The sequence below is a fragment of the Cnephaeus nilssonii genome (assembly GCF_951640355.1).
Source record: "Cnephaeus nilssonii genome assembly, chromosome: 9".
Classification (NCBI taxonomy): Eukaryota; Metazoa; Chordata; class Mammalia; order Chiroptera; family Vespertilionidae; genus Cnephaeus; species Cnephaeus nilssonii.
Window position 1 is genome coordinate 85,753,042 of NC_137080.1, and position 13,651 is coordinate 85,766,692.

The following is a 13,651-nucleotide window of genomic DNA, read 5'->3' on the forward strand; positions in this document are numbered from 1 at the left end:
AATAGATCCAGGGATCCAGAGTGCCTAGGGACCACAATATGTTAAATTACTTTTTTAAGTACTTTAATTTCTTTCAAAATCAGAAGGATGGATTTAATCCAGTCTGGACTGGACTGGATTATATTCATCTTCATACCAATGAGTGATAAAATATTTTAAATATTTACATAAGTAATACTTATTTATTCCATATTTATCTTATGACCCATGAAGGTAAAGTGTGTAGGCCCATGCAGGTGGTAATGGGACTCTGAATGTGGCGTCAGGGCCGGATTTTTGTTGTTTGACTTTGTTTTATTAATGGTGATCCTAAAGCATGTCTTCAGGTGGGAATGCTCCATTAGAGAAGGAAAAACAGGATGCAGAAGAGAAAGGAATCATTGTGGGGAGGAGTGAGGAGAGCTGAGCCCTGGAGGACCTGGCAGGCGGGAGGTGGGGAGGGGACGCTGCTTCCGCTGACCAGGAGGAGGCAGAGCACGTGGTTCGGAGGCAGAGAGTGTGTCCGGTGGGAAGGTGAGGTGGTTGTCTGATGTGTCTAATTCTCTGAAACGAAGCGTGACAGGTCATCCGCTGAACGTGGGAGTGAGTGGAAGGTTTGAGGGTGGGAAGTGTTGTGGGATGGTCATCTCAGGGCGGGGAGGTGAAGCCGGCGGGGAGGGGTAAGCAGTTATTTGACGTGTGTGCAGCCAGCGTGATTTTATGATTGTTTCTGTGTTCAGCTCCTGGGGCAGGTGAGGTGTTAGCACAGTTGGTGGTTAGCTGTAGCCAGGGTCAGGTTTTGCCAAGTGAGCAGTTGGAGGGAGAGAGGGGTGCAAAGGTCAGGTTCATGGCAGGTAAACATCAGGAGTGTCAGGCCATGGATAAGGATAAGAGGAAAGTGGGATACACTGTAAGCAAAGTGACAATGTTTTAAAAAATACAAGATCAATAGGTTGCAAGTCTCAATACGGCTGGTGTCTTGGAGTGCGGGTGTTAGGATACGTGAGCTGGAAGGAGAGGTGATGCTTCCGAATGTCTCGGAGCGGGGACAGAAGTGCCTGATAGCAAGGCCCAAGAGTGGCTCCTAAACTGCGCATTGGAAGGACCTGGAGGGCTCACGAAAACAGATGGCTGGGCCCACCCTGAGTTCCTGATTGAGTAGGCGAGGTGGGGTCTGAGAATTTGCATGTCTAACAAGCCCCCAGATGCTGCAGCTGCGGGCCGGGACCACAGTGATGGGAGGCCAGCGTGGGATGAAAGGAGAGCTTCTTGGAACTAAGGAGATACGGACCTTTGAGGCCAGAGTGTGGGATGGGTCAGCTCTCCACCTCAGTCTGTCCCTGCGCGGATGCTTTGAGACACACGTGAATTCACTAGTGAATAATGGCAACAAGGATGCGTACATGGAGGGGTAGAGTCGGACATGGCTTCGAAGGGACTGGCATTTTTGAGGGGAAAAAGAGAAAGGGTGGAAGCCATGGTTAAGAGGAAGGAGGAGACTGGTCTTATTCTCCAGACCCTGAGAGGTGGGGGCTGTCGGGGGGGGGAAACCCACCAGCACTTGACAGGATGACAGGAAGTGGAGTTCCTACTTCAGGAATGGGGAGGAAGTTAGAACAACGGAGAGGTTAGGGACTCATGGAGGCAGAGAGCCTCTGTACCGACACTTCAGGCGTGAGCACCCGATGGGAGGCAGGCGGTGCTGCCCCGAAGACGGACAGTCACTGGGATGACTCCACCTAAGAGCTAGAAAAATCAGTGCTGCAGGTTTTCTGATTTCTTGGAGGTATCGTTTGTATATTCCATTAAAATAAGCATGAATGCCCTAACAGGTTTGGCTCAGTGGATAGAGCATCGGCCTGCGGACTGAAGGGTCCCAGGTTCGATTCTGGTTGTACTTTGGTTGCGGGTACATCCCCAGAAGGGATCAAAGTTTCTCATCGATGTTTCAAACTCTCTATCCCTCTCCTTTCCTCTCTGTAAAAAAATCAATAAAATATATTTTAAATAAAATAAGCAGGAATATATAATTGATTCAAAAACAAATTTGCATACACCTTTAGTATAAAAGTAAGAGACTTCAGAGACATCTTAAGCCGCGCTCCCAGATCCTTCTCACGTGGAGAGAAAGCACAAAGCCTCTAGGTCTTGGGTGAAGGGTGTGGGAGGGAAGCATCTGTACTTTAAGCTGGAAAATGGGGAACTTCCAAGACTCAAGGGGGCAATCCGTGTTGTGCTGGGGACTGAGTTAGCTTCGGGCACAGCTGCTCCCCCAGAGCCCTTCAAGTTGCAGGTGCCGCGGCTTCTCACTAGACCGTGTGGAAGAGCTGAGCCCCAAGTCGCCAGTGGATTTGATTTTATGGGCTAGGAGTTGGCCTGCTTCCCCTGTGGACTTCAGAGTCCCCTCTGTCCCCAAGATGGGCCTCTCTGGAGCAGTTCGGTGCCCAGCTAAAGGGACAAGGCGTGTGTGGGCCACGGGAGGGTCTCAGCCTGTCTTCCCAACTGGTCTTCACTCCACCCTCCCCTCAGTTTCCTCCCCTTCTCCCTCTTCAGAATCTTCTGGTGGCTTAGCTGAGCGGTTGACAGTATGAAGAGGAGGGGTGAGGCTGGGGGAGCTTAGCAGGCTGGAGGTCAGACCTTCCGAGGGAATCTTCTAATGACCTTAGGACGCTTAGCTGGCCTGGTTCTGTCCACCTTGTCGCCTGCCCTCCACTGCCCATCATGTTCAGTTGCCCGGGAGATGGTGAAGAGGCTGGCTAAGCTCAGGAAAGGGAGGGAGAGGACCCTACCTAAGAGTCAACCAGCAGCAGCCGGGAGGAGACAGGCCCTTGCTCCCTGCCGATCCGGGGGCCAGGATGGGGCAGCAGTTCAGCTGGGAGGAGGCGGAGGCGGCCGGCGAGATGGACGTGGCGGAGCTCCAGGAGTGGTACAAGAAGTTCGTGGTGGAGTGCCCCAGCGGCACGCTCTTCATGCACGAGTTTAAGCGCTTCTTCAAGGTCACAGGCAATGAGGAGGCCACCCAGTATGTAGAGGGCATGTTTCGAGCCTTCGACAAGAACGGGGTAAGGCACCTGACGGGGAGACTGGTGGCCATTCCACTTGGCCCATTTCACATCCTTGAGCTCAAGGAACGGCCTCGTGGGGGCTCCCAGTTCCCAGTCCTCCTGCTCTTCCTCTCTCTCCTTTTCTGCCTCACTCTTTCTCCAAAACTCTCCTCCTCCCTCTCTGATCATTCTGTGCCTTCCCATCTTCTCTTCCCTCCTCTCCATCTCCACTTTATCTGACTGTCCCTCTCTCCATCTCCACTTTCATCTGACTGTCCCTCTCTCCACTCCTGGGGCTGAAGGTGGGCTGGGCAGGGGCACACTGTCCAGTCCTCTATGTTTATAGCCAGGGCTTTGCAGCCTGAGGACCTGGCTTCCACCCCCACCAGTCACTAAAGATACGGAGCAAAAGAGCTGCCCAAATGGGACGAGCCACATTGACATAGACCCAGAGCTCCTCCTCTCAGCTTCTGAGTCAGCGGCAAGCCGGTGAGGGCACGAGCGGGGTTTGTTACTTCAGATTAAATGCTGAGAAAACTGGGGCAAAAGGCAGTGAATTCACCTGCCCAAGATCTATACTCAGGGGTCCAAACTCCCAGACAAGTGTGCCTGCCTGGGAGGCAGTTTGTGTTTTATAAAGAGAGAAAATTATTTTTTAAAAAGCAGGTCCTATGTCACAAAACTTACTATCCTAAATGTATCACTGTTCCTCTTATTCAACTAAAAATTCAGTATAACAATTCAGGGGCCAAAAGAGATTATTTAGCCCTGGGCATAATATAGCCGGGCCCCTTATACCCCATCTTGTCTTACAAAGTAGCATGTACATTCATCAATTTCTTTATAACTTTTATTTTGATAGGATTTCGAATTTAAGAGAAAGATGGAGACGTTACACCCTTTATCCCTAAGTATTTCTGTGTTTCTTCTAAAAAATGAGGTCATTCTTTTAAATAACCTAATTCAGTTATTAAAATCAAGAAATTTAGCACTGATATAATTCTATTATCTAATTAACAATCTCTATTCAAATTTGGTCAATTTGTGCCGATAATGCCCTTCAATGCTTTTTTTCTTTGGTGGCGGGGGGTGATCGCTCATTGCATTTACTTGTCCTGTCTCCTTACCTTTAATTGGAGCCTTTAACTTCTGCTTTTCTTCGTCTTATTAGACCCTGACATTTCAGATCCAGGTTGTGCTCTTGTTGCAGAAGTGGCATTTGTCCTCAGTGCACGATGTCAGGGGGCAGGTGACGGTGGTCTGTCCCTTTACTGGGGTTGTTGACTTCTTCATCTAGTTATGTGGTGCCTGCTGGGTTGCTCCACTCCAAGCTCCTGTTCTCCCTTTGTAATCAGTAAGCATCTTACAGGGGGTGCTTAAGACAAAGCAAATACCCTGAAGCTCATCAAATTTTCACCCTGAAGCTCATCAAATTTTCACCGACTGGTTGGGCTTCCATTGTTGGTTTTCTAACTCCACCAGCCCTTCTCGTTGACATTCCACTGCCAGGAAGAGCTTTCCTAGGAGGTGTGCTACTAGTGAGTTCCTCCGTCAGGGACTGAGCCTTTTCTTTCCTCTGCCCACACCCAACTCCACTTCCCAGCCTGGCGCCATCTTTATATCAGTGAGTCTCATTTCCGGGCAATTGGTCTGAGATTTCTGGGGCAAATAAAATCAAAAGAGCTCGTAGATCTAGCTCACACGTTAAAACATGGGGTGACAGCCCTAACCGGTTTGGCTCAGTGGATAGAGCTTCGGCCTTCGGACTGAAGGGTCCCAGGTTCAATTCCAGTCAAGGGCATGTACCTTGGTTGCGGGCACATCCCCAGTAGGGGGCGTGCATGAGGCAGCTGATCGATGCTTCTCTCTCATCGATGTTTCTAACTCTCTATCCCTCTCCCTTCCTCTCTGTAAAAAATCAATAAAATATATATATTTTTAAAAAAACAACAAAAACCTGGGGTGACAGAAGCGGGTGTGGTGGAGACCGCAGGGATGACGCACTGGAATGGAAGAAAAGGGTTGAAGCTCAAATGTCACTTGGGATCCTTATGTAACAAGCACAGGGGTCAGGGCTGGTCACCAGTGCAGCCAATTCAGGGAGAAACGGGGCAGATAATCCCAGAGCAGATCACACGCCTGTCATTCTGCTCCTGCCTCTTGAGTAGACAGGTGTTTCCATCATCCTGGGCTTCTGGGGTAATTAAGGCTGACGAGCGGAGGGCGGTGCACAGGGATGAGATTAGTCCCAGCCGGAAGCTTCCCAGAAAGGGCCCTGGGGTTCCTGGTAGCCTCACGGGGAGACCACTTGTCTGGAAGGGGCTCCTCTAGAACATGCCTCTTGTGGGGCAAGGGGTTGGGGGAGGAAGGCCCCCCACCGTCCAGTGGCCAGTGTAATCGTCAAATAGACAGGAGACAGATCAGCAAGAGAAAATAAGCAAATTTAATTCCTCCTCAGGAACCCCACATACAGGGAGCCAGAGACCCCACAGGCACGGGAGGTTCAGAGACAGAAGGGAATGCGGGAACAAGACCTCCTGAGCTAGGGGTGAGCTCAGGTGCCTGGGGGCTTCACAGGGTCATTGCAGGATAAGAAGAGCAGATGTTCAGGAAATGGCAGTTTGTCCTGCGGTATAGACAGCTCAGAAGAGGTTATCACTGGTAATCAATTATGGACAAGGCCCTAAATTCCAGTTCTTCTAGGTCAGTGGTTGGCAAACTCATTAGTCAACAGAGCCAAATATCAACAGTACAACGATTAAAATTTCTTTTTGAGAGCCAAATTTTTAAACTTAAACTTCTTCTAACACCACTTCTTCAAAATAGACTCACCCAGGCCGTGGTATTTTGTGGAAGAGCCACACTCAAGGGGCCAAAGAGCCGCATGTGGCTCGCGAGCTGCAGTTTGCCGGCCACGGTTCTAGGTAGTTAAGGGAGGGGGCAGACATTTCTTTTGGGCCCACATGCAATGGATACTACTCAGCAATAAAAAGTTGCCCTCAGCCCTAGCTGGTTTGGGTCAGTGGATAAAGTGTCGGCCTGCAGACTAAAGGGTCCCAGGTTCGATTCCAGGCAAGGGCATGTACCTTGGTTGCAGGCTTTTCCCTGCCTGGGCCCTGGTTGGGGCTCGTGCAGGAGGCAACCAGTCAATGTGTTTCTCTCACATCGATGTTTCTCTCTGTCCTTCCCTCTCTCTTCCACTCTCCCTAAAAATCAATGGAAAAATATCCTCGGGTGAGGATTAAAAAAATAATAAATAAAATTAAAATAACTGGAATTATAAGAAAACAAAAGTTGCCTTCAGCCCAGCTGGTGCGGGTCAGTAGTTGAGCATCGACCTATGAACCAGGAGGTCACGGTTTGATTCCATTCAGGGCACATGCCTGGGTTGTGGGCTTGATGCCCAGTGTGGGGCGTGTAGTAGGCAGCCGATTAATGTTTCATTAATGTTTCTCTCTCATCATTGATATATCTATCTCTCCTTCTCTCTTCCTCTCTGAAATGAATACTATATATATATATATATATATATATATATACATATATATACATATATATGTATATATATATATATATTTAAGTATATATATATTTAAAAGCCAATCTTGAAGGATTACATACTATATGATTCTAATTCCATTCCCAAAGTGAAACTATTTTTTTTTTTAGGGAAATATTTATTTATGTATTTATTTATTTTTCATGTTTTATTTTATTTTTAATTTCTTTATTGATTAAGGTATCACATATTTGTCCTCATCCCCCCATTCCCAGCCCACAGTCCTCCCCACACATGCCCCCACCCCCCTGTTGTCCTCCAAAGTGAAACTATTATAGTGATGGGGAACAAACAGACCAGTGTTTGCCAGACGTCACGATTGGGAGAAGAATGTGACTATTAACAGGTAACAAGTGAGTTTGTGTTGAGAGTTACTCATATCTACGTATGTGATAAAAATTTCATAAAACTATACACCTACTGCCTGGCTGGTGTGGCTCAAGTGGTTGAGCGTCAACCCACGAACCAGGAGGTCACAGTTCGATTCCTGGTCAGGACACATGCTTGGGTTTCAGGCTTGATCCCCAGTAGTAGGCAGCCAATCAGTGATTCTCTCTCATCATTGATATTTCTATATCCCTCTCCCTTTCTCTCTCTGAAATCAATTTTTAAAAATACGTATTTTAAAATTTTTTAAGGAAATTAAAAACCCAAAAAACAAAAAACTATAGACCTACAAAAACAGTACACTAAAGACGAGTGGGGGGTGGGGACAAACAGCCACTGCTAAGAATCTAGCCCAAAGAAACCACCAGAGATGCTAGACAAATACGTGTGCACAAAGATGTTCATCGTGTGGTGTAAAACATTGCACCCACGTTCGGAAAGAGGGAGTGTCCAGGACACCTCAGAAAATGAAAGGTATGATTTTAAATAATTTTGAAGACATGGGACATTTTAAAATAAAAATTCAGGAACTGAAACTATAGCTACAGTCTGATCTCAATTACATAAATACACAGTGTGTGTGTGGGCAGGGAGCAGGGTGACCAGAAGGAACTATATAAAAGATACAGAATAAAACACTTCAGGTGTTGAGATAGGCTTCTTTTATTTTCTTCTTGGTTTATCCAGAGGCTTTTTTGCTATTTTCCCCATTTTCGGCCGTGTTCTCCTGTTGCACTTCTTGCTCACCCAGGCACCCCGTCTGGGGCTGGGACTCGGGTGGCCTGACCCAGTGAGCCCCAGAGAGGTGCTCGGGGCCGGCAGCACCATTTCTGATTACACGATCCTGGGAACGAGACACTCCTGGGGAGCTGACGCCTCAGGTGTTTGATTTGGAGAGTGAGGTCCCCGCCCTGAAATACGCCCCGGGAAGCTCAGCCTGAGACCCGGGCCCACTGGCCCACTGCAGGCTCCACCAGCACCTCTCCCCTCACACTCCTCCGAGTCACAGCAGGTCCCCCAGCCTCTTGCTCACTGCTGTTGGAATAATCGTTGCCGTCACATTTCTGCTGGAGGAAAGTTCGGTTTCCTTCTCAGAGTCACCTCCGAAGTGGCCTGTGCCCTCCTCCTTCCTCTGGCCCCTTAGCACCTGAGCTCCGTCTCCCCACTTCCTGGGTGGGGGTGGGGTGCAGGCCTGTCCTTCAGTGTCAAGTCCACGTGGGCCCAGGTGAGCAGGGCTGCACAGCCTGTCACCTTTTCCTCGGGGACTGAGTGAATGAAAGTGCAACGACATTTTCAATGTGAGCACAGCTTTCTAATCTTTCAAAACTACCGTGGTCTCAAATTCAGATTAAGTTGATCGTTTAGTCATTGATTCATAAATATATATACATTTTTTCATAAATATATATATTTTTAAATATATTTTTATTGATTTCAGAGAGGAAGGGAGAAGGGGAGAGAGATAGAAACATCAATGATGAGAGAGAATCATCTACTGGCTGCCTCCCGCACGCCTCCTACTGGGGACTGAGCCCACAACCGGGCCTTGTGCCCTTGGCCAGAATCGAACCTGGGACCCTTTAGTCCGCAGGCCGATGCTCTATCCACTGAGCCAAACCAGCAAGGGCATTTGTAAATTTTTATGAGACCCTGACTCTGCAGAAATGGCAGTGTGCTAGGCATGGAAGAGAAACAAAAGCAAAGTAACCCCTCCCTTTTTTCCAGAGCACACGTTAGCTAGGGAGCGAGGCTCACTTATGAAGCAGTTGGGTGCCAATGCCGGAGTCAGCCCCGAACTGCACAGAATAGGTAGCAGGTGCTGTGAGTGTGAGAGAGGGAGAGATCACTGGCTGACGCGGTCTGAGCAGGAAGGCTTCCTGGAGGAGGGGACCGTGGAGCTGAGCCTTGACGGACAGGTAGAGCTGGGTGATCATGGAGAGGACGGGTGCCAGTGTGGAGGACGGCATGAGCCAAGGTGCAGAGGCCAAACGCATCGCAAGGACGAGGCAAAGCCCTGGGCTTGTGGGAGTGGATGGCCCAGAGCGGGTGCCCCCCTGTGCCCTGGAGGTGGGCAGTGGACCAGGAGGGCTCACAGCTCCCACTCCCAACGCAGGACAACACCATCGACTTCCTGGAGTACGTGGCAGCCCTGAACCTGGTGCTGAGGGGCACCCTGGAGCACAAGCTGAAGTGGACCTTCAAGATCTATGACAAGGACCGCAACGGCTGCATCGACCGCCCGGAGCTGCTCGACATTGTGGAGGTCAGTGTCTGCCCCAGGGGCCAGGCAGCCGGGCGCGGCAGCACCGCTGGGCTGGAGGGCTGGCCGCTGAGCGGGGTTCCCTGGGGCTGCGCATCGAAATCCGTCCAGCATGCTTCCTGACCACAGTAGAATTCAGCAGGAAATCAGTTACAAAGAGATACTAAAAATCCCCATGTGCTTGGAAATTAGGCAATACACTTCTAAATACTCCATGAATCAGACACAAAAATCACGTGTGCATACACACACACACACACACACACACACTCACACACACACACACTCACATTCACACACACACTATTGTGAACTGAATAATGATGCAAAAATAACAACAAAACTTGTGGAATGCAGCTAAAGCTGGGCTTGCAGACACATGTATCGCCTTAAAGTGTATAGATTAGAAAACGAGAGGCTGAAAGTCAATGATCCAAGAAGTCATCTCAAGAAATTAGAAAAAAGAGTGAATTAAACCCAAAGAAAGTGGGAGAAAGGAAATGATACAGTAAAGAGCAGAAAGTAATGAAATAGAAAAAAATGCACAAAAGAAAGTTGGTTCTTGACAAGATAACGAGAATGAGCAAGGAAGCCAGTACCTACTGGAGGGCAGACTCTGACACGTGACCGGTGCCAGCTGTCCCTGCCCAGAGCTGCTGGTGGGCACCGTCAGTCCATTTTACAGGTAAGGAACCCCCTCACAGCCCGGCTGGTGTGGCTCAGCAGCTGCGCATCAACCCAGGAACCAAGAGGTTGCTGGTTCGATTCCTGGTCAGGGCACATGCCCAGATTGTGCGGTTGATCCCCAGTGGGGGATGTGCAGGAGGCAGCCGATGGATGATGTTACTCTCTCATCATTGTTTCTATCTCTCTAAGCCTCTCCCTTCTTCTCTCTCTAAAAATCAATGAAAAACATTTTAAAAAACAAGAAAAAATAAAAGAAATCCCCTCACAGAGGTTCTGTACTTGTCCAAGTTTACCCAGGGCGGGCGGGGGGGATGGATTGGAGCTGGCTGTAACCCCTGAGGCTCCCAGTCAGTCAGGGGGCTGCTTTGTGCCAGGCGCTGTGCTGGGCAGTGGGCCCTGGGGATCGGCCAGACACCTCTGTCCTCAGAGGGCACCCAATCTGAGAACTAAGGGAGGCCCTATTGGTTGTCTGTCTCCTCCATTTCACTTCACAAACATTGCCTTGCTGGGAGAAACACAGGGGAAACCTGTTCTTTCCCTCCAGTCTGAACACCTGTGTCTCCCATCATCCCAGTTCACACACATAGACACACACCCATAAATATACTAAACTAGAGGCCCGGTGCACAACATTCGTGCACTGGAGGGGGGGTCCCTCAGCCCAGCCTGCACCCTTTAGCAGTCCGGGAGCCCTTGGGGGATGTCCCACTGGGATCAGGCCTAAGCCGCAGTCTGACATCCTTAGCGTTGCCGTGGAGGCAGGAGAGGCTCCCACCACCGCCGCTGCTCTCGCCAGCTGTCAGCCCGGCTTGTGTCTGAGTGGTGCTCCCCCTGGTCAGCTCCTGCATTGAGCATCTGCCCCCTGGTGGTCAGTGTGCATCATAGCAACCGGTCATTCCACTGTTCGGTCGATTTGCATATTACCCTTTTATTATATAGGATTCTCTTTTCCTCTCGGAATCTCCATTTTCCTCCATAAAGTAATGTTGAAATCATCGGAGTGCCATCCACATCCCTCATTAGAGGGTTTTTGTTTTTTTTTTAAGACTTGTGTTTTGTGCTTTTGGAGGTTTTTTGGTGTTTTTTTTTTAATCCTCATGCTTTTATTGATTTTAGAGAGAGAGGAACGGAGAGAGAGAAACGTTGATGTGAAAGTGAAACATGGATCTGCTGCCTCCCGCACACGCCCGGACTGGGTATCTAACCCACAACCCGGGCATGCGCCTGCCCTGCCAGTTGAGCCACACCTGCCAGGGCTCATTAGAGGCCTTTGGGGTTCACAATGGAACCACAGGTGGCATCGGGGTGGGGCGGCATGTGAGGTCAGGATCCCCAGGTGCAAGTAGGCCAGTGGGACCCTGAGGCACATCAGTGTTGGTTTGGACCTGGGTCCTGTGGCCCTCGGCGCACAGCTGGGGAGCAGCGCTGGGGAAAGGGTGCTGGCACTTGGGTTGGGGGAGGGGCAGAGTTTGTAGGGCCCCCTCGATGCCTCTGGGTTCCTCCACAGGCGATTTACAAGCTGAAGAAAGCCTGCAGGGTGGAGGGGGAGGCCGGGCAGCAAGGCCAGCTGCTCACGCCGGAGGAGGTCGTGGACAGGATCTTCCTCCTGGTGGATACGAACGGAGACGGTAAGAGGGGCAGAGGTGGTGGCCCCCCCGTAGCACCCCCACTTCCTGGCCATGTGACCTGGGGCAGCCCCCTCTACCTCTCAACAGCTGGTGTCCTCATCTGCGAGCTGGGTGTGCAGAGGACACCACGAAATAGCAAAGGGTGGCTCTAGCTCCTGACGTTTGGGAGAGCCATTAAAACTCCTACCAAGTGGCTGGTGGGGGCCGGGCCTTTGGAGACGGGCAGACGGGCAGACGGATGGTACTGATCTCAGCCTGGTCTGGAAACGGGGTGGTAATGGCTGAGAGGACTAAGTGGGGTAATTAAAGCCCAAGGCTGTGCAGGGAGGCAGCTGTTGGGAGCACACCCAGAAGAGCCCTCCAGAGCATTCCCAGGGCACCAGGGGCAACAGGAACACTTCAGCTCATTTGCAAAGAAGTCCCTTTAGAAAGCCTGAAGGCTCCGGGAGGACCAGGAGAATCCCAGGCGCTGGGCTTAGGCCCCGCTCTGCAGGCTCCTCTGTGTGGGAGCTGCAGCCACCCCCACCCCCACCCCCCAGAAGGCCTCTCCTCTCCTCTCTCCCCTCCCCGCTGCCCCGTTTCTCCCCTTCTTCCTCATGCCCATCTCCCCCGCCCCTCTCTCAGGCCAGCTGTCTCTGAATGAGTTCATCGAAGGCGCCCGCCGGGACCAGTGGGTGATGAAGATGCTGCAGATGGACGTGAACCCGGGCGGCTGGATCTCCCAGCAGAGGCGGAGAAGCGCCATGTTCTGAGTGCACAGGCCCCTCCCAGACTCCAGGCTCAGCAGGTGTCCGGAGCAGGGGGTGGGGGCCTGGCTCAGCCCCCTCATGCCCACTCAGCTTACCCCCTTCAACTGCTTCTGGGCTGGGCAATGGTGGGGCTCCCACAAATTCCTACATGATTCTTAGCTGGAAGCAGGGCACCCTGAGGGGTGGGTCCCACAGGCCAAACTCACAATGAGAACGCACATGCAGTGGGAGGCCGACTGGTAGGAGGCGGGGCCTGGAAGGTGTTGAGTCTGAAGAAAAGACTCCTCTGGTGTGTGAGGGGGGTGGTTATGTCCCCCGGATCCTGAGGAGTGTTCACAGAGGGTGCTCACCTCCTCCCCAGTTGTCCCCACGGGTGTCAGCAGGGACACTGTGGCAGGCAGGCTGTGCTGCTCCCCCAGCCCCCGCTGCACCCCACCCTTCTGCTCCCCTCCCTCCCCCTGGTCCCCACACTCGCCTCTCCAACGCCCTCCCCAGCATGGACCTCCCACGATTCCCACCACAAGCCCAGCATGTCTCCTTAGCGAATGGAGATGCCTGCCCTGCCTCTGGGGAGAACTGGGGGCCTGATGACCTGGGTTCTAGGTCAGACCTGCTATGTGACCCCGACGGCCACTTCTCCTCCGGACCTCGGTCACCTGGTCTGCACAGTGAGCAGGCCTGGACCAGACCAGCAGTGTTCAGATGATTATTTTTTTGGAATTTGAATTATTTTTGTTACACAAATTCTGTGCACAACCCCAATGTAGAAACTAGATGAAAAGGGAGCCGCTCTGGTTGATGGGGGGCTGAGCGACTCAGACCCCTCCCACCGCTGGAGCCAGCGGCACCCCTGAGAGCACGAGGCCCTGGTCAGTGTCACCCAGCGTTACCCATTTAAGTGAGACCTGGGAAAACACTTGCTTTACCCTGAAGAGGTATGCTTTTATGTTGATGTATGAGAAATAAAACCAACCTGCTGAACCTGTGGTTTCATAGGTCTGATGTTCATATAAAGGCTCCTATAGAAATAAATTTTAGGTGAAAAATGGTTGATTAAAAAAAAAGTAATAATCCAGGTGGGACACAGATATGCCCCAAATCATGAAGGTGGGGTGTGGGTGACGATGGGGAACGTCCTTATTCAATGGTCTAGATACCCTCCCAGCTCTGACCTTCAGGATTTCCCAGCAGGCAGCCGCCAGAGAACAGAAGTGCCAGCTCCCTGTGTTTGCAGGCTGCCCCGGCATTGACCTTCACCTCCCTCCATGTCCGTGCTCAGGCCCTGGCTGGCGTCCAAGTGATGGGCAGGATGGGTGTGAGCAAAATGCGCCCTCTCACCCCCCAGGGGGGCTCTCTGC

The 13,651-nt window shown here is 51.1% G+C and overlaps 1 protein-coding gene across 1 annotated transcript; it reads left to right on the forward strand.

The window, feature by feature from the left end:
• Nucleotides 1-2,834: 2,834 nt before the first annotated feature.
• GUCA1B (guanylate cyclase activator 1B) lies at nucleotides 2,835-12,296 on the forward strand (the record flags this gene model as incomplete). Its single annotated transcript, XM_079780620.1, has 4 exons — nucleotides 2,835-3,041; nucleotides 9,083-9,232; nucleotides 11,424-11,544; nucleotides 12,169-12,296. The coding sequence occupies 4 exons, from the start codon at nucleotides 2,835-2,837 to the stop codon at nucleotides 12,294-12,296; spliced, it is 606 nt and encodes a 201-aa protein (XP_079636746.1).
• Between the last annotated feature and the right edge of the window lie 1,355 nt (nucleotides 12,297-13,651).